Raw genomic sequence first — 23652 nt, forward strand, 5'->3', positions numbered from 1 at the left:
TAATTTTTCCTCTCTGCCTCTCATAAAAAAAGAAAACCACACCATGTGGTGATATCAAGGTTTCATTCACGTAATGATCTGGGATGACCTGCATGAGTTGTAATGTAGCCATTCCAAACACATGCCAATGAAACTTTATACCACTGTGCTCTCCAGCCTCCCTTTGCTTTCCTCTGCTGCCAGCCCGGGAAGGCAGGATTACGGCCTCGTGGCTAAATCAGTATTCCCCCAGGGAGTATAAAATGGGACTGTAATAGTGATAAATCACTCTGCCCCTACTTTTCCCTTCCTCCTCTCTCCTTTTACAAGCTGCTCAGTGAAGGAAGGAGTGGGCCTTGGGGCCTGAGTCGAAGCCCACTGAAGTCAAAGGGAGACTTTCCATTGACTCTGCTGGATTTTTGGATCTGGCCCATGCTTAGAGCAGTGGCAGAGGAAGAGTTTAGGAATGTTTTGGGCAGACTAGAGCAGGGAAAAGTGGCAAACAGAGAGGAGCAGGAGGATACAGTGTTGTAAGTGGAGATGTCGGAAGAGCGGGTGGGTCTTTTAGAAAAAAGAGAGGAGGGAAAGAGGGGAATGTTAACATGGAGTCATAGAAAAAGAGATAAAAGGCCCCATAGCAATTCCACTGAGGGGTCTGGTCCACAACCTGCAGCAGGCAGTTTGGAAGAAACAGAGGAGAGAGGAGGATTCAAGGGAAATTAAATGCTTATTGGGAGAGTCAAGGGGAAGACCTCGGTGATGCTGTGGTACTTGTGCATGTTGGGGGAGATTTGCACAGTCACAGATGAGATTTAGGTGCCCAACTCTCTTTGTGCCTTTGGAAGATCTCCCCTCTTCATGAATCCTGAAGCTCATCCATGATTAGTAAGTCAAAGAAATTGCCAGTAACTTATGCAAAGCAAACCAGAGAGCATCACTCCACCTGCCCCCAGGATTAGGCTCTGCAGCAGACACAGAGCAAGTGGCTATGTTAAGCTTAATTGGTTGTATTATTTCTCCTGGGCAGGGTTGGGATATTACTGGTGTTTGTACCATTTTTGGGAGCAGCAGCACAGAGGAAAGAAATGGTCTATCGCTTTTTCAGGAGAGAGGTATTATACCAGGGACACAGACAAAATCAAGCCTGACAATCAGCAGATGCCAAGCATCTCAGATAACATCAACAGCTTTCAGATCATCTATGTGTAAAAGGCATCTTGCTAATGAAATAAATGTCCTGGTGGAGAATTTAAGATTCCCCTGGGTAACGAAGCACCAGAGAATAATGCTAAAAATACTAGAATGCCCTTGTATAAATGAGGGGAGCACTTGCACCTTGAATGTTGCACGCAGTATAATTTCAAAAGGGATATAGCAGAAAGGGAAAGGTCCAGCAATGTCCAGTGGAAATGATGATGAGGGGCATGAAAAGATCTTCATAGGAGGAGAGATTCAAAAATGTAGACTAGCTTAGAGAGGAGGAGAAGAAGAGGGCTCAGGATAGAGGTATATAAAATAATGGTATAGAGGAGGTCATTTGGGCGCTTCTATCTAGCCTCTCTTATAAAACAAGAATAAAGGGATGCCCAGTTCAACTAATAAGCAATTCATTAATAACTAATAAAAGGAAAGGTAACTTTTGAAACAGCATGTACTTAACCTCTGAAACTCTCTGCCACAAGATAGTAAACAACAAATGTAGTCTCCTGTTCAGTTAGTCTCTTAAGTGTGTGCTTGAAGTCGACCCCTACTCAGGATGGCATCTAAGCAAGTGCTTAATTTAAGCATGTGCTTAAGTCCCATTGATTTCAATTGAACTTATGCATCTGCTTAATATTCAGCACAGGCTAACTTGCTTTCCTGAACTCGGGCAATTGTAGGGTTAAAAAAATCAACATTTTAATAGTTTGCCAAAAAAACCATTGTTCAGTAAACAAAAATGTTTGTTAATGTTTTGATAATATTTTCTATCAAAATGATAAAAGTCACGATAAATTTAGAAAAAGCCAAGCTTCCCCCCGCAACTTTTTGCTACTGAAAAAAAGGCCATTTTTCAACATGAAATATCTTTTATTTTGGAAAAAGTTCCATTTACTTTACCAGTAACTGTTACAGGGGATATTGGTGGAAAATGCAGAAGATGTCAAACAGTCGGACGCACTTACAGTACCTATAAATAGGTATTTAAAATGAATTTTGGGAAGACCTCTTGACTTTTAGGGAGCAGAAAAGGAAAACTGCACCTAAGGTGAAAACATCTTATTCTTCACTAGCTGAGCTGCTAATTTTCTAGTGCCAGTAGTACTCAGCGTGCATTATTACCCCAGCTGGGGGCCTCCATTTCTCACAGTAGAACGGCACTGAATTCAGGCACTGTAGAGTATGTCATTCCTCCAGAACTGATTCAGCTTCCTTGATGCTCCTTTTTCTTTAATGAATTGAGGCCCTTGTGACTCCTACAGCAGTGACAGGCAGTGCTAACACTCATATGTACAGGGAGGAGAACTGCTATTCCCAGGAAATAATGTGTGTGTGTGTGTGTGTGTGTGTGTGTGTGAGAGAGAGAGAGAGAGAGAGAGAGAGAGCGAGCATGTGTCTGGGAATCCCAGAGTAAAAGTATTTGTTAAATGCAATGACTTTGTGGAATGTTATCTTTCATCTGCCCTCAGATAACTGGTCTGACTTCCCCATTATTAATTATTATTGTTTATTTATATTATGGTAGCACCTAGCGGCCACAACTCAGATCAGGGTCTCATCATGTTAGATACTATATGGACATGTAGTAGGATACAGTCTCTGCCCAGAGACAAGACAGATAGAAGGTGGGAACAGGCATAGAGACGTGAAGTGGCTTGCCTAAGGCCATACAATGGGTAAGAAGCAGAGACTGCTGACTATCTGCTTAGTGCTCTATCCACAGGCCCACACTGGTCCAGTCTGACTTTGTTCTCTTTTAAGTTATTTATTTTTTAAAGTAGTGACGTGAGCAACAGAATGTTCAGCCTCCTGCAATGTCATTCTTCGATATATTGGACTTCATTATGCGGGCTATGTAAACATTTCAATTAGCTCAGTATGATCATGCACTAACAACCATACACACACAGTTAGATGTACACAACATTTTTGAACACCAGTGCAGACGCACAACTGTGTCAAAACCACACATAAGTGGGAGACACCCTGATCAGTGTCACATTTCATTCTGAAAGGAAAAGGTCTGTTTCAGGTGAACCATTTGACAAGTTTTTCTTAACTAAAAAATGGATGAGTTAGCCATAGCATCTACATATCTGTGGTATGTCAGTATCTCCACTCATAAAGGTAAAACAGTGACCGAGACTTTGTGATTCCCAAACTTCTAAACAATGAAACACTCTCCTGTAGGGCTCATTAAAAGTCCTAGCAATACTCACTCATTGACTGAGGAACTCCAGGTCTTGAACCCAGAATTGGGGGTTACTAGGAAGCCTTTGCATCCTGGCTGCCATCCAGCCGCTTGTTAGCAACTGGTGATTGGAGTGGTAAAAGGAACCTTAGCCCCACCAGAGTCACTGCCCACAGCAGTCCTAATTGGGGGAGTGCCTGCCCCACTGATTGGTCCAGCTGTGCTATTTAAGACAAGGAGATGCACAGATAGCTTCCTGTAACTGGAGGAATTCCTGGTTGGCTGTTACATTTGCCTTGCCTGACAGCTGAGCCAGGGTTCTAAATCTGAATGGGCCTGGGCAGAGAGATTTAGAAATCAATACCCAGTCAGGCAGTTCTTGTCCAGAAAAGATAATCGCTCAGGGCGATAAACTATAACTGCCTGGAAGAATAAATTCCCAGAAAGGCCTGTGAGACAGAGGAGGAATCCAGTTAAGGGCCTGTCAGGGTTCCTTCCCCACTCTGAACTCTAGGGTACAGATGTGGGGACCCGCATGAAAGACCCCCTAAGCTTATTCTTACCAGCTTAGGTTAAAAACTTCCCCGAGGTACAAACTTTGCCTTGTCCTTGAACAGTATGCTGCCACCACCAAGCGTTTTAAACAAAGAACAGGGAAAGAGACCACTTGGAGACGTCTTTCCCCAAAATATCCCCCCAAGCCCTACACCCCCTTTTCTGGGGAAGGCTTGATAATAATCCTCACCAATTTGTACAGGTGAACACAGACCCAAACCCTTGGATCTTAAGAACAATGAAAAATCAATCAGGTTCTTAAAAGAAGAATTTTAATTTAAAGAAAAGGTAAAAGAATCACCTCTGTAAAATCAGGATGGAAAATACCTTACAGGGTATTCAGATTCAAAACCCAGAGGATCCCCCTCTGGGCAAAACCTTAAAGTTACAGAAAACAGGAATAAACCTTCCTCTTAACACAGGGAAAATTCATATAGAACAAAAGATAAACTAATCCGCCTTGCCTGGCTTACCTATACTGGTTGCAGTATTGGAGACTTGGATTAGGATGTGTTGGAGAAGATGGATTTCTGTCTGGCCTCTCTCAGTCCCAAGAGAGAACAAACACGTAAACAAAGAGCACGAACAAAAGCCTTCCCTCCCGCAAGATTTGAAAGTATCTTGTTTCCTTATTGGTCCTTTGGGTCAGGTGCCAGCCAGGTTAGTTGAGTTTCTTAACCCTTTACAGGTAACAGGATGTTGCCTCTGGCCAGGAGGGATTTTATAGCACTATATACAGAAGGGTGGTTACCCTTCCCTTTATATTTATGACAGGGGCTCTCAGTACATTCAGTGTGTATGGGCCAAGGTATTGAGGCTGTAGACATGAATTATAAGGGCTGGGGCAGAAGAAATCCTACATCTCTTCAGATGCCAAGGTCATCAGCTTTTCCATAAGTTAGCGATGAGGATTAACGAGAACCATGATGAAAGGAACAGAGGTCCCCCAGCCCTGAGCCAAAAGCAGGTCATCAGCATAGCGAACCATTTTGTGTTCTCTGTTACCCAACCACATCTGCCTTCACATCCTCTGCCTCTCCGTGAGCCAAACGATGCCCCCCGGCCCCGCCCTGCCTCCGCACAGTCAAATACTGGGGACACCCCTGCACCCTGTCATCATCCACTAGCCAGGGAAAATGGATTAGGTTTCCTGTCATGGAGTAGGGCCACTTGATTTTAATAGCACTAGTTGTTGTGGGACTCTCAGCAAGCTGCATGATCCACCCTGTCAAAATGACAGCATGACTTAGTTCCTTTGGCTTCTCTGAGACAGCTGGTTTTTCCCAGAGCCTCTGTTTTCAAGGGTGTTTGTTAGGTTTGAAGTTCCTGCAGGGCCTCTCTGAGTGATCAGTGCTGCAGGAGCTCAGTGGGTAATGCTCTTTGCATCTGCCATGTTGAAGTGCTGAGGGATGACTGATTCTGAGGTTAATATTAATTTCACAACATTTCTTGTTAAAAGATTTTTCAGAAGTACCTGAGTCCCAAAGGGCCTTAGGCATTACAGTGCTGATCATTGTAGTGCCTATCTTATAGGGGCCTAGCCAGCCAGAGGAATCCACAAACCCTGGGTTAGCTGTCTACGCTACCTAATCAATGCATGGGGGTGTGGAGTAGGGAGAGAGATTGGCTCCTAAATCACTTGGGTGCTTTTGAAAATCCCACCCACTGTTAGATAATTTTTAAATGCCTCTTAAGTGATCTGCTGCTTGTTCTCTAAACTCGGACCTCCTGATCATCCGTTTATACTGTCCACTGTGCTTCTGAAGCTACTTCTCCTTTACTTTAGCTTCTTGTCTTGTCTTAAAGGGGACAGTATTTTAGCAGGATTCCAGTTCACAGTGAACCAGTGATCAAAAGCAACATAATCTTCTCTAGGGCCCCAGAAGGGTGGGTTTGAAGAACTGTGGAAATTCAGAAACTCCTTGCAAACAGGAGCTTAGAGGCAGCGTCGTCCAGTGGGTAGGGCACTGGGCAGGGAGTCCGGAGAGCAGCGCTTTATACCTGGCTCTGCCCCTGACTGGCTCTGTGCCCTTGGACATGTCACTTCATCTCTCTGTGCATCTGTTCCCATCCCACCCTCTGTTACTCTTGTCTAAGGTTTTCAAGGCAGGCAATGGCTCTTGCTATGTGTCTCTGTACAGTATGTAGCACAATGACCTCTATGTCCTACTCCAGGGGTTGGCAACCTTTCAGAAGCGGTGTGCCAAGTCTTCATTTACTCACTGTAATTTAAGGTTTCACATGCCAGTAATACATTTTAACGTTTTTAGAAGGTCTCTCTCTATAAGTTTATATTATATAACTAAATTATTGTTGTATGTAAAGTAAATAAGGTTTTTAAAATGTTCAAGAAGCTTCATTTAAAATTAAATTAAAATGCAGATCTTATCAGTTTAGTGTGATCCTTGCCCTTGCTTTTCCTTGCTGAGTTTTCCAATGTCTGTAAATAGATTATCTTCTTTGGGGAGAGAGAGGTTCCATTCATCCAGGCAGGCAGTGGGCTGAGCAGGGCTGGCGGCCGGGACCCCGGCTGGCAGGGGGCTGGCGGATGGAACCCCAGGCCGGCAGCAGAGTACCACTGAAAATCAGCTCGCCATAGGTTGCCATAGGTTGCTGACCCCTGTCCTACTCTAATACTAATACAGATGACGGTGCCCTAAGGGACTCCTATTGCATACCCTCTTTCCCCTCCTACTGAAATTTGTAGAAATAAAATTGGGTTTAAAGAACTGGCTGCTATTCAGAGCCAGGAATTTTGTTTTTCCATAGGCAGCCTGTTTTCCATAGGCAGCCAGTTTTTCCATAAGCATTTATGGTCCGTGTTGAAATATGCCCCGCTAAATCAGACTACAGTGAAATAATCAATGTATGAAATGATTATGCAACCCTGAGCTCAGATTACTCTGTGAAAAACTTGTGTCTGACCTGACCAGGCGGCTGCTGATTACTTACCACGTCCCACCTATACACGCTGGGGGGAGTGGACCAAAAGCAATACATTCAGAGGAGTGAAATGAAATTAACAAGGAATAAAAATGAAAGGATAACTTCATATGGTGTGGTGCTCCAATTAATGCAGCCAAAGCAATCCTATTAAGGAGAATCGCGGTGGGATAGCTTGCTGTGAACCCCCAGCAGCTTGCTGGCTGATGTCAGCATATGAGATTGTTCTTGGTTGCTTCGGTTTGGTTCTCCCCAGGAATACTGTGCAGTTGTAATCGCTGTAGTTATTAGAGACGTTTTAGGGGGGTGGAGATAATTTGTCCAGCCAAGCGGAAAAAATAGAGACAAAGAAGAGGAAAAAATACAGGAGAGAGAGAGAGGCAAAAGGTCTTTAAAAAGCTGTGTTGTTTTCGGCTCCTGCCAGCAGTATCTCAGTTTGCATAGAAAGTAGTTTATTGTAAGTGAGAGCCGAGGATACCTGCCAACATTGGAAAGTCCTTAGTGGTAATGCATTATGTTTTTGAAATGCCGCAATGACAAATCAGTCCCTTTTGTTTGTTCAGCTGGGCTAGTCTCTGGTCTGTCGGCTTCTCTCCGCTGTCTTCTTTTTTGTCAGCTGAAGTAAATCAGTGCAGCTCCATTGGAGTCCAGGGAGCTATCCTGATATATACCAGCTGAGGATCTGGCCCATTGTCTCTTCTTATGAATGTTGTTCCAGTTCGGAGTTCTTGTGTCCACAGCCCCGACTCCGTTAGGACAGCTATACAAAAATCAAGTTTGCTCTCTGGCTCTTGAGTACTCTCTCTATCCCCCGCATCCAACCCCTGAGCCACATGTGCACTCCCGCTGGAATCTGAGGGAATAATATTCCCCTACATCCTGTGGCTCCTTTACTGTGTTGAGTTTCATGTTGGCAGCATATGACACCAGTGGGGCTTTCAACAGGCGATCGGGTGGAATCCAAAGCGTTGGTCTTAACCTAAAAGCCTGGAAATGGTTTGGGTCCTGGTTACCTACGGGCCCTCCACTTCCTCTGTGCCGTGCTGCTACAGAGGCTCTTAGGGAGGGCTTTGGATGGAGCTGCCTCATTGCAAATGGATGGGCGTGGTTGGCAGGGCATTCTCTCTAAGGCTCCCTTGAGTTCGGAGGTCACTCCCCTGCCCTGCCAGAGCCCAGGTGTGTTAAACCTGCAAATTCCAGGCTTTTGCGGAGGGGCTGGGCTGATGACTGAGATTGATCTAGCTGTCAGGGTGGGATGAGCAATTCTTCATACCATGTAGTACATTATCGTTAATATCTGGAATAAGAACCCAGACTGTGAATGTCTCCATTCTTCCCATTTATTACCTTGCACTCTCCCCCATTTATTTGTTTTATCCACTTGCTGTGCCTAGACCTATGTACAAATTGTGAGCCCTTAGGGGCAGGGACTGTACAGTGCCTAGTGCAGTGGGGCATGATCCCTGACTGTGACTCCCTGCCCCACAATCATTACCATAATCTGAGTCCTTTTCAGCTGGTAAAACATTGCTTGGGGCACAAATAAGACTCCACCATCCCTGTCTATCCTGGGCCTCTCCAGCTTAGGTAGCCCTATCGGGAATTAAAACTCACCCTGGCATAACTCCCACAGGATCACTGGAACATACAAGCCTTCCTAGCATGTCTAGGTGCAGTCCCCAGGATTGGACTGCCATGGCAGAGGTAACTACTAATATAAATCGTGGGGAAAGTGCAGGGTCTTCTATAAACCTAGAGAGATAAAGAAGTCAGGTTTTTCCTCTTCTCTGTAGGGATATTATAGTAGCCTACACATGTAGCTAACTGGTTTTTAGGGAATATTTGTGCGTGGGTACTTAGTTGGCCATTGAAGTGATGGGTAGGGTTAATTTTTATCCCCAGGGAAAAATCACTAGAATCCCTTACAAATAAATCATCTACTTGCCTTCCCCTTGCCAGAGATTTTTTTTTAAATGATAGTTACATTGACTGGCCACATGAAATCACCCCTGCTCCCCAGCCACATACGTGTGTGTGTGTGTGAGAGAGAGAGAAACCCAAGGCCAATTTGGTTTGTACGTGACAGAACATAAGCAGGTATCATCTCTGAGACCCTACTAAGACTGTTATCAAGACTCTCTTTTAAGTCTGTGATCAGCTCTTAAGGTCTGATTTTGAAATTCAATAGACATGCATGAGATCAGTTTGTAATTGAGGGACACAAGTATGTTGCACACTAATGTACTTGATCCATTAAGAGAGAGCCTGCAGGGTATTTTGATGTGTCTCTTTGATACTTCAAGCAGTATACTATACATAGTCTGTTTGAATGAATAAATAAGAGAGACAAGGTGGATGAGGTAATATCTGTTCTTGGACCAACTTCTCCTTTTTCTTCATGTAGTGGAGTTTCATTTCAGATGGTAAAATTCAATATCTCCTATTTGTTTGCAGTGTTTTTGTAGTCATATTGGTCCCAGGAAATTAGAGAGACAAGATGAGGAAGCAAAAAGACATTCTAGTTATCATCACTATGGGGACATACGCTCAGAGGGTGCTGTTCACTTATTTCTTAAGGCCCTATGTCCCCTCAGTTCTGATAACTAGAATGTCTTTTTGCTTCCCCATCTTGTCTCTCTAATATCCTGGGACCAACATGGCTACACCAACATTGGATGAAATAAGACACCCTGTGCACAAAACCTTCACACAAAACTGAGACCTGATCAGCTGTTTCTTTCCCTGCATTTCACTTTTGTAACCATTACCAGTATGCAGCAGCAATCTCATAATAGAGCTTGTTCTCACAAGACTCCCACCCCAATTTGGCAGCTCCAAGAAGACTTTTGAATAAACACAGATCTGCTATTTGTATTATTTAGGGCTTGTCTACACAGGAATACTCAGGAAAATTAATCTGATTAACATAAAGCATGTATTTAAAGGGGATTAGTTAAGATACATTAAACCCCTGTGTGGATGCCCTTACTCAGAATTAAAGTGACCTTAATTTGGTTTAGTTTAATTCACTTTCAAAGGGACGCCTGGGCAAACCCAGTCTTGACTCACTAGCGCTTCCTCTGATCGACCCTGCCCTTTCTTCCTTGCACAGATCTTTCCCTCCTCCCTAGAACACGCCCTGCTGACCTCCCTAAACCTCAGAAGACTGACCATGTTTGATGAATCTCAAGGGTTAAACCAGAGTTGAGTCAGTTCCACTTTCACATAATCTGCCAAGACACTGAGTCCAGGCTCCTGTGTTCTCGTCACTACAGCTGATGACATTGCAACCACCTCAGGCAGGGTTAGCTTCAAGCCGCTTCCTGTTCGATTTCAGGATGCACTGGGGAAATGAGAAACCCCAATTTTGGGCCTTAGCAGCAATGGTGGTTTTTTTAAATTACATCATCAAATGTATTTATCTGGAATTTTAAAATCTTGGCATGCATTCTGTTCATAGGCCAGGGTCTTCAAGGGCCAAAACTTTTAGTAAAGGATTTCATTTCACCTTTCCTTTTTATTTCCCCTTGATTTATAGAGACAAATTCTATTTACACCTGATTTCAGAGTAGCAGCCGTGTTAGTCTGTATTCACAAAAAGAAAAGGAGTACAGTACAGCATCCGATGAAGTGAGCTGTAGCTCACAAAAGCTTATCCTCAAATAAATTGGTTAGTCTCCAAAGTGCCACAAGTACTCCTTTTCTATTTACACCTGAGTATCCAAAAGCGGAATTTGGCCTATAGGTTGCAAACTCAGCTCTGAGATGGTTTAACCTAATTAAAGCTGGAGACTCTGAGCCAGATCCTTCACTGCTGTACATCAACATAGCTGTATCCATTTCAGCTGGACCTAATTCTGCTCTTACGCACACCCATTTAAGTGAGTGCAGAATGGGATGCTTTTACTCACTGTGTGTCCTTGCCAAATGGAGCTTTTCCCAAGCTCATTCTGAATGACTTATGTTTAGTTTTCCTTTTGGATAGGTCCAAATTCTGAAACAAGAAAGCTGCTCTGTATTGTGAGGAGAATGAAGAGATCTGCCAGGAGTTTAGGGGAATAAAAATCCTAGAAAGAGGATGTTTTTTTTCTCTTTCCCTTCACCGGAGAATGAAACGGTAACTGCTCAGAAAAAAGTCCTTTGTTCTGAAAACAAGTGCTGTGTGGATCTCTGACTGCTTAGCTCAGCTGATGAAAGTATGTTTATTATGACACATGAAGGCTGAAGCTGTGCTATTGTAAATCAAGTTACAAAATTAATCTGAATTAATGCTTTGGGATTAAAATCTGTCTCCATCCATGACATATTTATACAGTTAACTCATTGAAGGTCATTTAGAGACCAAGCAATTAGGAAACAGTGTATTTTGAAGTGTGTAAAGTGTGGTGAATTACTGTCGTTATTACACACACAAAAACTAAGTTAAAATACGGATGTTTAATTTACAAAGTCAAGGGCTTAAAAGTTACAAAATGGCAGATTTAACATTGCCTGTGAAATCTTAATTATGCCCCTTTGTGTGTATCCCCCCTGTGGACAGAATGAAGTGGGGTCCTGTGGAAAAAGCAGTATGTCATCTTATAATTAAACGATGTCATAATACATACTCACACACAATGGAATTTCTTGGGATAAAGAAAAGGCACTTTTCTGACCACAGTGATTTCTTCCTGCTGAATTTTAAAGGCCTGCTGCAAACAATGGAGATGTTAGAGTATCTCAAAAGTCACAAAATCTTTTATAGTGGAAAATATCAGGCAACCTAAATATAGGGGCTGTGACCACCTCCCCCTATAAAAAAAACCCTTTCTTTAATCCTCCGTGTCCTCTGAGTCCCTGCCAAAGATTTGATGATCCCTCCTGTTGTATTTCCCCCACTCTCTATTGCTCTCTCTCTCCCTCTCATACTGTGATGGGCTGTATGAACTCTGCACTGGTACTAAAAGGGTTAAAGGGACCTGGAGAGCACAATTAGTGCCCATGATGGCACTTGGAGGGTGTGTCAGGTTTAATTAAGACTGAGACTGAGCTTGAGAGGAGCTGCAGGAGGGAACTGGGATGGGCCATGAAGGAAGAAGGGAAGCGGGAGTGGAGGAAACTCTTGAAACAGGCCTGGGAGAAAACCCCGAGGGTCAGCAGCTTGGTTGGGAGGAGCTGGTGTCAAGGGAAGAAAGTCTTGTGAGGCAGCACGTTGTGGAAAAGCAGGAAAGTGCTTTGAAGAGCCTGGGAGGGCAGTGAAACCTTTGTTAAGGATTGGGCCTAGCAAGGCTGGAAGAGTGTACGTTCCTTTGCATTCAGTTTGGACTGTGGGTACGCAGCGGGTATGCAGTGGGAAGGAGTGAGAAGGAACGGGACCTGGCTGGAGAGCCAAGTCATAAGAAGTGGACCACCAGCTGGCTTGAATGGCATTTGGTGAAGGCAACTGAGAAGGCCTTGCAGTGCCCAACTATGAGGGGTCGTGCGTGGCAGCCAGCCATTTGACAAATACCCTCCGTCCTTCTATCTGAGACAGATGGGGCGGGGCTCCCTTTTGAAGCTAACATAGTGTAGGCCCCAGTCCTGCACAAGGATCCTGCCTCTGAGCTGACCCTTCCATGCTCTGACATGCTCTTGCAGATTCAAGGCCATAGTTTCTTAGTTGTCTGGAAGAGCCTCAAGTTGGTTGATATGAAACCTCACCTCCTCTCTAATGAGTGGAATGACATAGCTTTCTAGCAGTCTGAACAGCTGTCACAATGGGAGCAAGAGACCAACTGCAATTATATGCATCTTTAGGATAACATGTAAAATGCTGAACTAACAAAACCAGAGTTAAAGAGAGTCTGGATTCTAATGAAAGAAAGATGTACAGATGTGATGGAAATCCAGCCTAAACTCCATTTGCTATTTATTACATTGGGCTCAAGGATTCAGTAGGAGATGTGCTTAATTTTTTGTGTGTGTGTGTGTGTGCTTAAAATGCTCACAGTGTCTCAAACAGTGTTTTCCCTCAAAGTTTGAAGCTTTGTAGCATGCATGTAGCTAACATATGGGCATACATTCTCAGCTAATTAGACCAACATGAAATGTCCAGGCCTGAGCAGTGTCATGCCAAGAATGTTCTGGAAAATGGTCAAAAGTTTTTGTTGACATTGTTAAAGTAGGGTTTTATTTAGCAGCACCTCCTCTAAGCCAAAGCAGAGAGAGAGAAGATGGGAAAGAGTGGGGTGGAAATAGGAAACAAAAGTAATAACTGAATGTTACCTTTCACCAGGTTACTTACCATATTCATGAAAATGAAACCATCCTGTAATCTGCAAAGATGTGAATGACTGATGGACCAAAATATTCAATTGGAGATGATTGCTGGTTTTGGTACCCAGGGTTGTTTTTGATCATTTCCAACAGCCGAATATGCTTTAAGCACTCATAGGAGTCTGGGTTCTGTTCTGATGTGTTGTATTTTCAAGTTTATTATGCATAAATTACAATTCGTTTTGGTGACCAATTTGTCGTCTTTTCCCTTCACACTTGTAAACTTCCCAATTCATGCATAACAGTCTGTGGACTGTTCAAGTTCATCTGCAAGGAGGGCTGCTTTGGAGCAGTGGCATTTCCCCAGAAGGAGAACAAAGCAACCAGATGGTGGTGGTAGGACTTATGAATTCAGAGGGACTCAGAGGTGCAAAGGAAGCTTGTGTAGGAGAGAGGAAGAGAACCACATATTTTCATAGCAGAGGGGTCTTGTTTAACTGTGGGACCAGCCAAGGTCAAAGGCAGTTGAGCTGGAGCAGAGTGGGAGACTCCATTTGGAGGAAAAGTCATGAGCTGTAGGAGAAGGTTCTTGGGCACCCCAGAGAACTCTGCCCCTAAGCCCCCAAAATGCTCCAGAGCGGTGAGGAAACTGAGGCGGGGAAATGTGTATAGGTGTTTTACTATTTTATCTGGCTCTGTTCGTCTTCTGTGCTGTAGAAAGAGTAACTGTGGTTAGAAACCTTTCCGAAGCCTGTGCATGAATCATCTGCAACACCTACTACTTGTCCCTGAAGATGTGAACTGTAACCCAGAGTAACCGCAAGGTGGAGCTCTGGAAAAGGGGTGCTTAAACTACTGGGAAATCTGAGAGACTGGTCCTGGGGAGTTAGGATCGCTGGACTGCAGGGCCTCGTTTCCAAGAAGGAATATCTGATAGTGTCTGTACCAAGGAAGTGTGAAAAGTCCCTTGGGAGAATATAGGTGCTAGCCTTTTTATCATCCTCAGAGCAAGACCATTCATTTTGTGCCCTTTTCCTCTAGGTTATGATGTCCTGAGCTATCCTATGGAAACTTACGATAAGTGGAGTGGGAGGAGGCTGCTGCAGGCAACCGAGGACAATGCCACTGAGAACCCAGAGGAGACAGAAAATCGATATGTCAAGAACTGCACTGAACCAGGTAGGAATGAATAATTTCTCCTCCTCCTTTTGAGGTTATAGCCAGCTGCCCTAGCTACTGAAATTCTGTATTGATACCACCAGGGTTGCACAAATGCTGTACCTATTAGTTTTAGTGTCCTCAAACACTCTAATCATATACCCCCTGGATGTATGTGTAATATTAATGCTGCAAACTCCTGGGATGCAAACTATTTGGAATGCATTAGTAGCTGAATTTCCAGATTAAGCAAAGAGATGGGAGGGATGAGATCGTAGCAGGAATGTTTTGCATATTTACTGCCTGGAAATGTAACTTGAACCTTGGTGTAATGGTGAGGAGTCAGGTAACTGAGACTCTCACCAATAGGATTACAGTCTGGAAATGTGGGATGTAGTCTTATAGTAACAAAAAAAAATATCAAAAATTGATTTTGGAGGAGGGATTAAGCGGAGCTGAAGCTCTGCTTTTTGAAGCTGCCTTTGCCAAGTTGTTTGTTTGCTTATTCTAAAAGCCTCCACATCTTTATTTACAGGGTTATATCCTTTCACTGTCATTAAAAAATGAACCACTCGCAACTCTGCACAGAATTATCACAGCTCTTCCTGAGCATAAAAAAAGAGTAGGGATTCTTTAATTTGCATTCACTTGATTATGTATTGCATTTGTTTTACCTAACTGAAAACCCTGATAATAAATCACTAATGGTAGGGGAAGCTTTACAGGAAACCCAAGCCTGTGTTTATTTTTTTAATGGAAGAATTTTGATGTGGTTCAAAGTTATGGAAAGAACTTAAGGCAGTTCTGTATTCTTCAAAGGATAATATTGGTTAACCTCTCAAAGAAATTCTGTTAAATACAGTTTGTATTGTAACTCTGTGCATATATATTTCCCCCTTCGTAATCATTAATAACATTTCTGAGACAGTTGGATGATTGTTCCATTTTCAAAGACAAATATATTACAAAAATTATTATACCGCTCTTTCCTTGATTATGATCCTCCAATGCAAAGAAGATCCCTTCTTACACTTGCATACCAACATTTGTAATAATCCGTCTCCATCTCTTTCTGAGCATAACATCTGCTGTCTCATCCCCATAAGCCTTTTCTATTACCATCCCAAAATAAACTTGGTCTATTTGAAATGTGTTTTTTGCAGGCGTGTGAAGAACAATAATCACAGGAGTTAACTGTGTGGTTTCCATGAGATAAAGCAGAAATGGTAATGCAAATTACAATTGTTACCATGAATTGCCACGAGGTGATGATGGAATATGTTATTTTATGGTAATTATGAAGCTAATTAACATATCGCTGGCTATTGTAGACAAGTATGGTTCTAAAAATGATTTCTCTTTCATTGAAAGCTGATGCTGTTTTTGTAGTCAACACCTAGCCAGCGCTAAAGGAGAAAAACATGCTTTTTGTTTTTCTCCTAAACTGTTAGAGCTGGTAAAAAAATGTCTGACGGAACACTTTTCTGTTGGTCAATTCTGATTCAACAGAATCTAGACGTTCCTCGGGAGCATATTGATTCCATCAAAATTTTTGACGAAACACCAGCCAGGCTTGTCGCCTGTCAGCCCAGTTTCCTGCCAGCCAGATCAGGTAGCCCTGGCTTCCTGACTGCCCCGCCCTCAACCTGGCAGCTGCCTTTTGGCACTGCTCAACCATCCAGCCTGTGGAATCAGGTAGCCGCAAGAGTCAGCTGCCCAGAGAGTTGAGCAACTTGGTGCAAGCCAGTTCTCGGGAAACAGAATTTTTCATTCTTCGAAAAACTTCAATTTATTTTACTTTTCATATTGATTCAGGGCAATTCACCTCTCATTTCCCCCCCCCCAATGCCAAAACCAGAACTTTCTTTGGGAGGGAAATTCCATTTCCCAGCCAGCCTTTCTCTTTTCCTCTGTCCTAGAATGGAAAGAGCCTCCTTTTAGCAAAGCCCTACTAATAACTTTCACATTTACATACATGGACAGGGTGCGTTGTGATTTCATTCACTGCTAAGCTTCACTGATACTGATCATTCTGCCACTGCTAAACAAAGCTGACTTAGGGCCTGATCCAAAGTCTTTGAAGTCAAATCAAGTATCTGGCCCTTACATAGTAACCTTGTCTACTGTGATATCTACTTCCAAACTGATGATAGAAAGTTGAATATAAGGGGTAGAAGATAAAATCTGACAGGCAAGAAGGCTGTAGTCACAGAATGTATCTCTTTGCCGTTGTACCCATAAAGGATAGTATAATTTTTTGTTTCTTGTTTAGTTACAAAACTAACTAAATGCATAAACATAATGCATTTGCATTATGAAACCTGAAGGTTTCTAACAACAATGGGTTAGAATTTTCAGGAAAATTTCATCCCTTGTATGTTGAAATGTTGATGGAAAAGGTGAATCAAAATTTGTAATTTTGACTCTTTTTGCTGTATTTGGCTTTTATTTTTCTGTTAGCCTGCGGTGCAAACTGGAAACAAATTTTTGTGTAAAAATGTATACATCTTTTCTTTTAACACAGTGTATTTTTTTCAGTTTCTCTTGAGAGCATACTCTTATATTTTGTACCTATCTTTTTTTCTTTCTCTTTTTTAGGTAGTTTTCAGAGTGTGCTCACTAAGTAAGCCAGTTAAAAAATTTTATTAATTAAGAGTCGCATGAAATACTGTTTGCTTAATTTCCTTTGACATATGTATCTAAATGCATTCTGGAAATGATTATTAATAATAATAATAATTAATAAATACATAATACCTAGCTCGTATGTAGCATTTTTCATCAGTAGATCTTGAAGTTGAAATACAGGGCCACATTCTGACCTTTGTAATACTGGTGTCAACACCCGCTCAAGTTAATGCAGTTACCCTGGTATAACAGCCAGAATCCGGCCCATGTATGTTATTCTGCAGTATTTGTATGCACACTTTGAAATACTTGTAACTTCTCACTCTGTGAAACCATCAGTAGTTACTCTGTTGGAAATATGAATGAATAGGATGAATTTGACCTATTATCTTTATAATGCTTATTGTGTGTTACACAATTCCCTCTGGTCCCATTCCACAGAGCGTGTGAGTCTGTTGCAGCCCATAGATGCAGAGCCTGGCTCTTTAACGCAAGCTGTAGAAACTCCTGCTATTCGCTCTGGAAGATTCTTGGTTCAGTCTTAGGTTTTGGCCAAAATTGGAAACTGGCATGTCTTTATTTATAAAACCTGTCAAACATAAAATATGCAATGCTGATATAATATCCATCACTACCCGTCTCTTTTGTATTTTATCAGTATATGTAGAATTTGTTAGCTAATGTAAATATATTTGGATCACACACTGAGATCTTTTGTGAGCGACCTGTTCCAGAATCTATTGCAAGCTAGAACCAGTTATAAAAGCTACAAAAGGTGCACATTCAAACTAGAATACAGCTGTTTTTTGTTTTTTTTTAAAAAAGGTACATTGCAAACAAGATGAGATGTGCTTCTGGATTTATAATGGAAACCATATTTTTGCAAATATAGTCATTAATTTTAGCTACGTATTCTTACTAGCTCCCAGCACCTGCAAGTACATTTGAAATTCATATTGCTTGCTATTGGGCCTGGTATACAAGAGACAGAATTTGGATGACAATGTTGTTGTTTATTATTTGTATTGTGGCAGCACCTAGAAGCCCTAGTCATGGACCCCCATTGTCCTAGGCACTACATAAACCCAGAACAAAAAGATGGCCCTTGCCCCAGAAAGCTCGCAGTGGTGGGCAACCTGCGGCCCATCAGGGTAACCCGCTGGTGCACCGTGAGAGAGTTTGTTTACATTGGCATGGCCGCCCGCAGCTCCCGCTGGCTGCGGTTCACCATTCCCAGCCAATGGAAGCGGCGGCCAGCACGTCCCTGCAGCCCGCGCCGCTTCCCACAGCTCCCATTGGCTAGAAATCATGGTGAGTAATCACTTTGAAGAAAGATTTTTATTAACCATACCATGCATTTCAGCTTTTAAGACCACGTTCCACTTTAACAGTTGTGGATCTTAAATGAATTAGAGTGAATATTGACTATTAATTTAAGGAGCTCTCCTACTATTTATTTTTTTAAAACTCAAATGGACATGTGGAAGGATTTTGAGGAAACCAGCTTTTTCCCACTGTCTGTGCAAACTCGTCATACGCATAACTATAATGAACAAAAGTTAATCTTTCGACAGTTGGGCTCACAGCATAAACAATATAAATAAATAAAATCAAATGACTAACTGTAATAATTTCTCTAAGTAGGGAGTTTGCACAGAGCAGATAGCAGCTTCTTAATTAACAGTGGCCCACAAGAGGCCAGGGGACTAGGAGGCTAGAACTACGCAGGGATTTTATACTCCAGAATAATGAATAGTTTTAAAGCATCTTCTCAAACATGTAAGTAAAAGAGCCTGATAATGTGTACTTCAAACAATTCAGTGCCGCCTAAGATCTTCATTTTTCAGAAGGTCTTTAAAAATCACTGCTATCAAAGGATGCAGCCGGGCTGACTGCTAAATAACACCGAGGCTCTGTCATGGGTGCCCTGGGCACACTGGAGAGAAATTTGCAAGGAAATAACCATGTAGTTGCCACTTGTGTTAAGGGGAATCATTATATTCTCCTGTATCCCACTGGAAATTTACTCTGAGTGCTGTAGAGAAGTGGGCACCCTTTAAAAAGAAAAATGAGCATGACTGAAGTCCAGCATGATGCATGGTCACCATATGCATTATGCCCCTCTGCAGTCCACACATGCTGTGACCCTTTTGCTGATTGCAGGATCCAGGGCCTTAGTTTAGGGGACAGAGGGTTCAGTGCCCAGAGTATATAATTAAGGGGACAGAATGAGCCACCTTCACATGTATACCAGTGTCACAGTTTGATTTTTAACTGTGGCCTGCTGTTACATCAGCCGATTGGACTTCTTTTGAAAGAGACTCCCTCCCAGTAGTTTCTGAGGAGAATGCTGGATGTGAATATCTCAGAAATTATTGAATCTATTCATTTTCTGAAATGAGCATCGCAAAATATTAAAGCCATAATATTAAATTCCAGATTAGCTTTTGTTTTAAACACCCTCTTCCTTATTTAGCAACACACTACATTTGCTGCACATCCAAGTACCTATCAAACCCCAGCAATGATAATCCTGCCTGAGACCTAAACAGCTCAAAAGCCTTCAGCACAGCCTGGCTGAGCATCCAGGCTAGAAATATGGGATACTAAAGTGGAATGGGCTGTCAGGTACAAGTAGTGTTGTGGGTTCATTTTGCCAGCTGCGCGGAAGGTTATACTGTAGCTCCCCTCCATGCCTTCGAGCAAGCAAGAGTGCTATCAGTCGGCATTTCTAAGTGCTGAACCAAAGAGGCAAAAAGTGGCTACAGAAGGAAGCTGGGTGTCTGCATTTCTGCTGTGCTGTTGGTAGTGTAGAAGGGAGACAGAAGAATGGTTTTTCCATCCCGAGTTCCTTTTCCAGGATCTCCTGGCTGTTTGCAGAGGTTCATGGTGGCCTCCGCTAATCTACTCCTCTCCCATTATCCTCTTTTGTTTTGTGTTCTTCTTCCCTGGGCCAGTAGCACCAGCAACCTGGAGTTGACCAGGTTCTTGGCTCAAAGGGATCTGATCAACTTGGACTCTTAATCAGGGTGGAGGTCTTGGGCCTAGACGGTTAAGGAGATCCTGAATTCTTGGCACAACCTAGAACACTGAATTGTGGGATAGAATCATAGAATCATAGAATATCAGGGTTGGAAGGGACCCCTGAAGGTCATCTAGTCCAACCCCCTGCTCGAAGCAGGACCAATTCCCAGTTAAATCATCCCAGCCAGGGCTTTGTCAAGCCTGACCTTAAAAACCTCTAAGGAAGGAGATTCTACCACCTCCCTAGGTAACGCATTCCAGTGTTTCACCACCCTCCTAGTGAAAAAGTTTTTCCTAATATCCAATCTAAACCTCCCCCACTGCAACTTGAGACCATTACTCCTCGTTCTGTCATCTGCTACCATTGAGAACAGTCTAGAGCCATCCTCTTTGGAACCCCCTTTCAGGTAGTTGAAAGCAGCTATCAAATCCCCCCTCATTCTTCTCTTCTGCAGGCTAAACAATCCCAGCTCCCTCAGCCTCTCCTCATAAGTCATGTGTTCCAGACCCCTAATCATTTTTGTTGCCCTTCGCTGGACTCTCTCCAATTTATCCACATCCTTCTTGTAGTGTGGGGCCCAAAACTGGACACAGTACTCCAGATGAGGCCTCACCAATGTCGAATAGAGGGGAACGATCACGTCCCTCGATCTGCTCGCTATGCCCCTACTTATACATCCCAAAATGCCATTGGCCTTCTTGGCAACAAGGGCACACTGCTGACTCATATCCAGCTTCTCGTCCACTGTCACCCCTAGGTCCTTTTCCGCAGAACTGCTGCCTAGCCATTCGGTCATGGGGTCATGGGGAATTACCCATGGGTTTAAAGGTAGAGGAGGCCTGGGATTATTTTAAATTAAAGCTGCAGAAGCTATCGGAAGCCTGCATCCCAAGAAAGGGGAAAAAATTCATAGGCAGGAGTTGTAGACCAAGCTGGATGAGCAAGCATCTTAGAGAGGTAATTAAGAAAAAGCAGAAAGCATATAGGGAGTGGAAGAAGGGAGGGATCAGTAAGGCAAGCTACCTTATTGAGGTCAGAATATGTAGGGATAAAGTGAGACAGGCTAAAAGTCAAGTAGAGTTGGACCTTGCAAAGGGAATTAAAACCAATAGTAAAAGGTTCTATAGTCATATAAATAGGAAGAAAACAAAGAAAGAAGAAGTGGGACCGCTAAAAACTGAGGATGGAGTGGAGGTCAAGGATAATCTAGGCATGGCCCAATATCTAAACAAATACTTTGCCTCAGTCTTTAATAAGACTAAAGAGGATCTTAGGGATAATGGTAGCATGATAAATGGGAATGAGGATATGGAGGTAGACATCACCATATCTGAGGTAGAAGCGAAACTCAAACAGCTTAATGGGACTAAATCGGGGGGCCCAGATAATCTTCATCCAAGAATATTAAAAGAATTGGCACAAGAAATTGCAAGCCCATTAGCAAGAATTTTTAATGAATCTGTAAACTCAGGGGTTGTACCGTATGATTGGAGGATTGCTAACATAGTTCCTATTTTTAAGAAAGGGAAAAAAAGTGATCCAAGTAATTATAGGCCTGTTAGTTTGACATCTGTAGTATGCAAGGTCTTGGAAAAAATTTTGAAGGAGATGGTAGTTAAGGACATTGAAGTCAATGGTAAATGGGACAAAATACAACATGGTTTTACAAAAGGTAGATCGTGCCAAACCAACCTGATCTCCTTCTTTGAGAAAGTAACAGATTTTTTAGATAAAGGAAACGCAGTGGATCTAATTTACTTAGATTTTAGTAAGGCGTTTGATATGGTGCCACATGGGGAATTATTAGTTAAATTGGATAAGATGGGCATCAATAGGAATATTGAAAGGTGGATAGGGAATTGGTTAAAGGGGAGACTACAACGGGTCCTACTGAAAGGTGAACTGTCAAGTTGGAGGGAGGTTACCAGTGGAGTTCCTCAGGGATCGGTTTTGGGACCAATCTTATTTAATCTTTTTATTACTGACCTGGGCACAAAAAGTGGGAGTGTGCTACTAAAGTTTGCAGATGATACAAAGCTGGGAGGTATTGCTAATTTAGAGAAGGACAGGGATACCCTACAGGAGGATCTGGATGACCTTGTAAACTGGAGTAATAGGAATAGGATGAAATTTAATAGTGAGAAGTGTAAGGTCATGCATTTAGGGATTAATAACAAGAATTTTAGTTATAAGCTAGGGACGCATCAACTAGAAGTAACAGAGGAGGAAAAGGACCTTGGAGTATTGGTTGATCATAGGATGACTATGAGCTGCCAATGTGATATGGCTGTGAAAAAAGCTAATGTCGTCTTGGGATGCATCAGGAGAGGTATTTCCAGTAGGGATAAGGAGGTTTTAGTACCGTTATATAAGGCACTGGTGAGACCTCACCTGGAGTACTGTGTGCAGTTCTGGTCTCCCATGTTTAAGAAGGATGAATTCAAACTGGAACAGGTACAGAGAAGGGCTACTAGGATGATCCGAGGAATGGAAAACTTGTCTTATGAAAGGAGACTCAGGGAGCTTGGCTTGTTTAGCCTAACTAAAAGAAGGCTGAGGGGAGATATGATTGCCCTCTATAAATATATCAGAGGGATAAATACCAGAGAGGGAGAGGAATTATTTAAACTCAGTACCAATGTGGACACAAGAACAAATGGATATAAACTGGCCACTAGGAAATTTAGATTAGAAATTAGACGAAGGTTTCTAACCATCAGAGGAGTGAAGTTTTGGAATAGCCTTCCGAGGGAAGTAGTGGGGGCAAAAGATCTATCTTGCTTTAAGATTAAACTCGATAAGTTTATGGAGGAGATGGTATGATGGGATAACATGGTTTTGGTAATTAAATATTCACGGTAAATAGGCCCAATGGCCTGTGATGGGTTTTAGATGGGGTAAGATCCAAGTTACCTGGGAAAGAATTTTCTGGGAAAGAATTTTCTGTAGTATCTGGCTGATGAATCTTGCCCATATGCTCAGGGTTTAGCTGATCGCCATATTTGGGGTCGGGAAGGAATTTTCCTCCAGGGCAGATTGGAAGAGGCCCTGGAGGTTTTTCGCCTTCCTCTGTAGCATGGGGCACGGGTCACTTGCTGGAGGATTCTCTGCTCCTTGAGGTCTTTAAACTACAATTTGAGGACTTCAATAGCACAGATATAGGTGTGAGGTTTTTTTGTAGGAGTGGTGGGTGAAATTCTGTGGCCTGCGTTGTGCAGGAGGTCAGACTAGATGATCATAATGGTCCCTTCTGACCTAAATATCTATGAATCTATGAATCTATGAATTACCTGCACAGAGAACAGAGTTTTGCTCAGTTACTGTAACAGCTGCCATGAAATACATTTTATCCTTTTTATTAAGCACACTTAAGACGAAGACAGAATCAATACAGAAGCTTAAAATGAAGAAAAACGTTCATGTTCGCAGTTTTCCCTATTCCCTTTCCCAGCCATCAAAGGAAATCTCCTTTAATTTACTGTCATTTGTACTCTGTCTTAAAGATGGTGACACATGAACATGATCGGGGGGAAGAGAGCATCAATTTTAGGTGGTACCCTTTGGGTTGCTGTCATTGGAAGTCTGAGCCTGATTTGCCTTAAACGAATACACACACAGGTTTAGCTGCTTGAAAAATCGCAGCCACTGCACATGGTCTCATAGACTTCAAGGTCGGAAGGGACCATCATGATCATCTAGATCATTGTCTCATTAGCCAAACTGTGAGCAGAGTCAGGCT

The 23652-nt window shown here is 42.6% G+C and overlaps 1 protein-coding gene across 1 annotated transcript in view; it reads left to right on the plus strand.

Annotated features, from left to right (window-relative positions):
- The window catches only part of SLC24A3 (solute carrier family 24 member 3), a 337622-nt gene that overhangs the window by 45653 nt on the left and 268317 nt on the right, over positions 1 to 23652 (plus strand). Inside the window, exon 2 of the mRNA XM_077812070.1 lies at positions 14144 to 14281. Within this exon, the coding sequence (XP_077668196.1) occupies positions 14167 to 14281 (115 nt within the window). The 5' untranslated portion in view covers positions 14144 to 14166. The remainder of the gene's footprint in view (positions 1 to 14143; positions 14282 to 23652) is intronic.

This window comes from Eretmochelys imbricata, chromosome 3 (assembly GCF_965152235.1).
Source record: "Eretmochelys imbricata isolate rEreImb1 chromosome 3, rEreImb1.hap1, whole genome shotgun sequence".
Lineage (NCBI taxonomy): Eukaryota > Metazoa > Chordata > Testudines > Cheloniidae > Eretmochelys > Eretmochelys imbricata.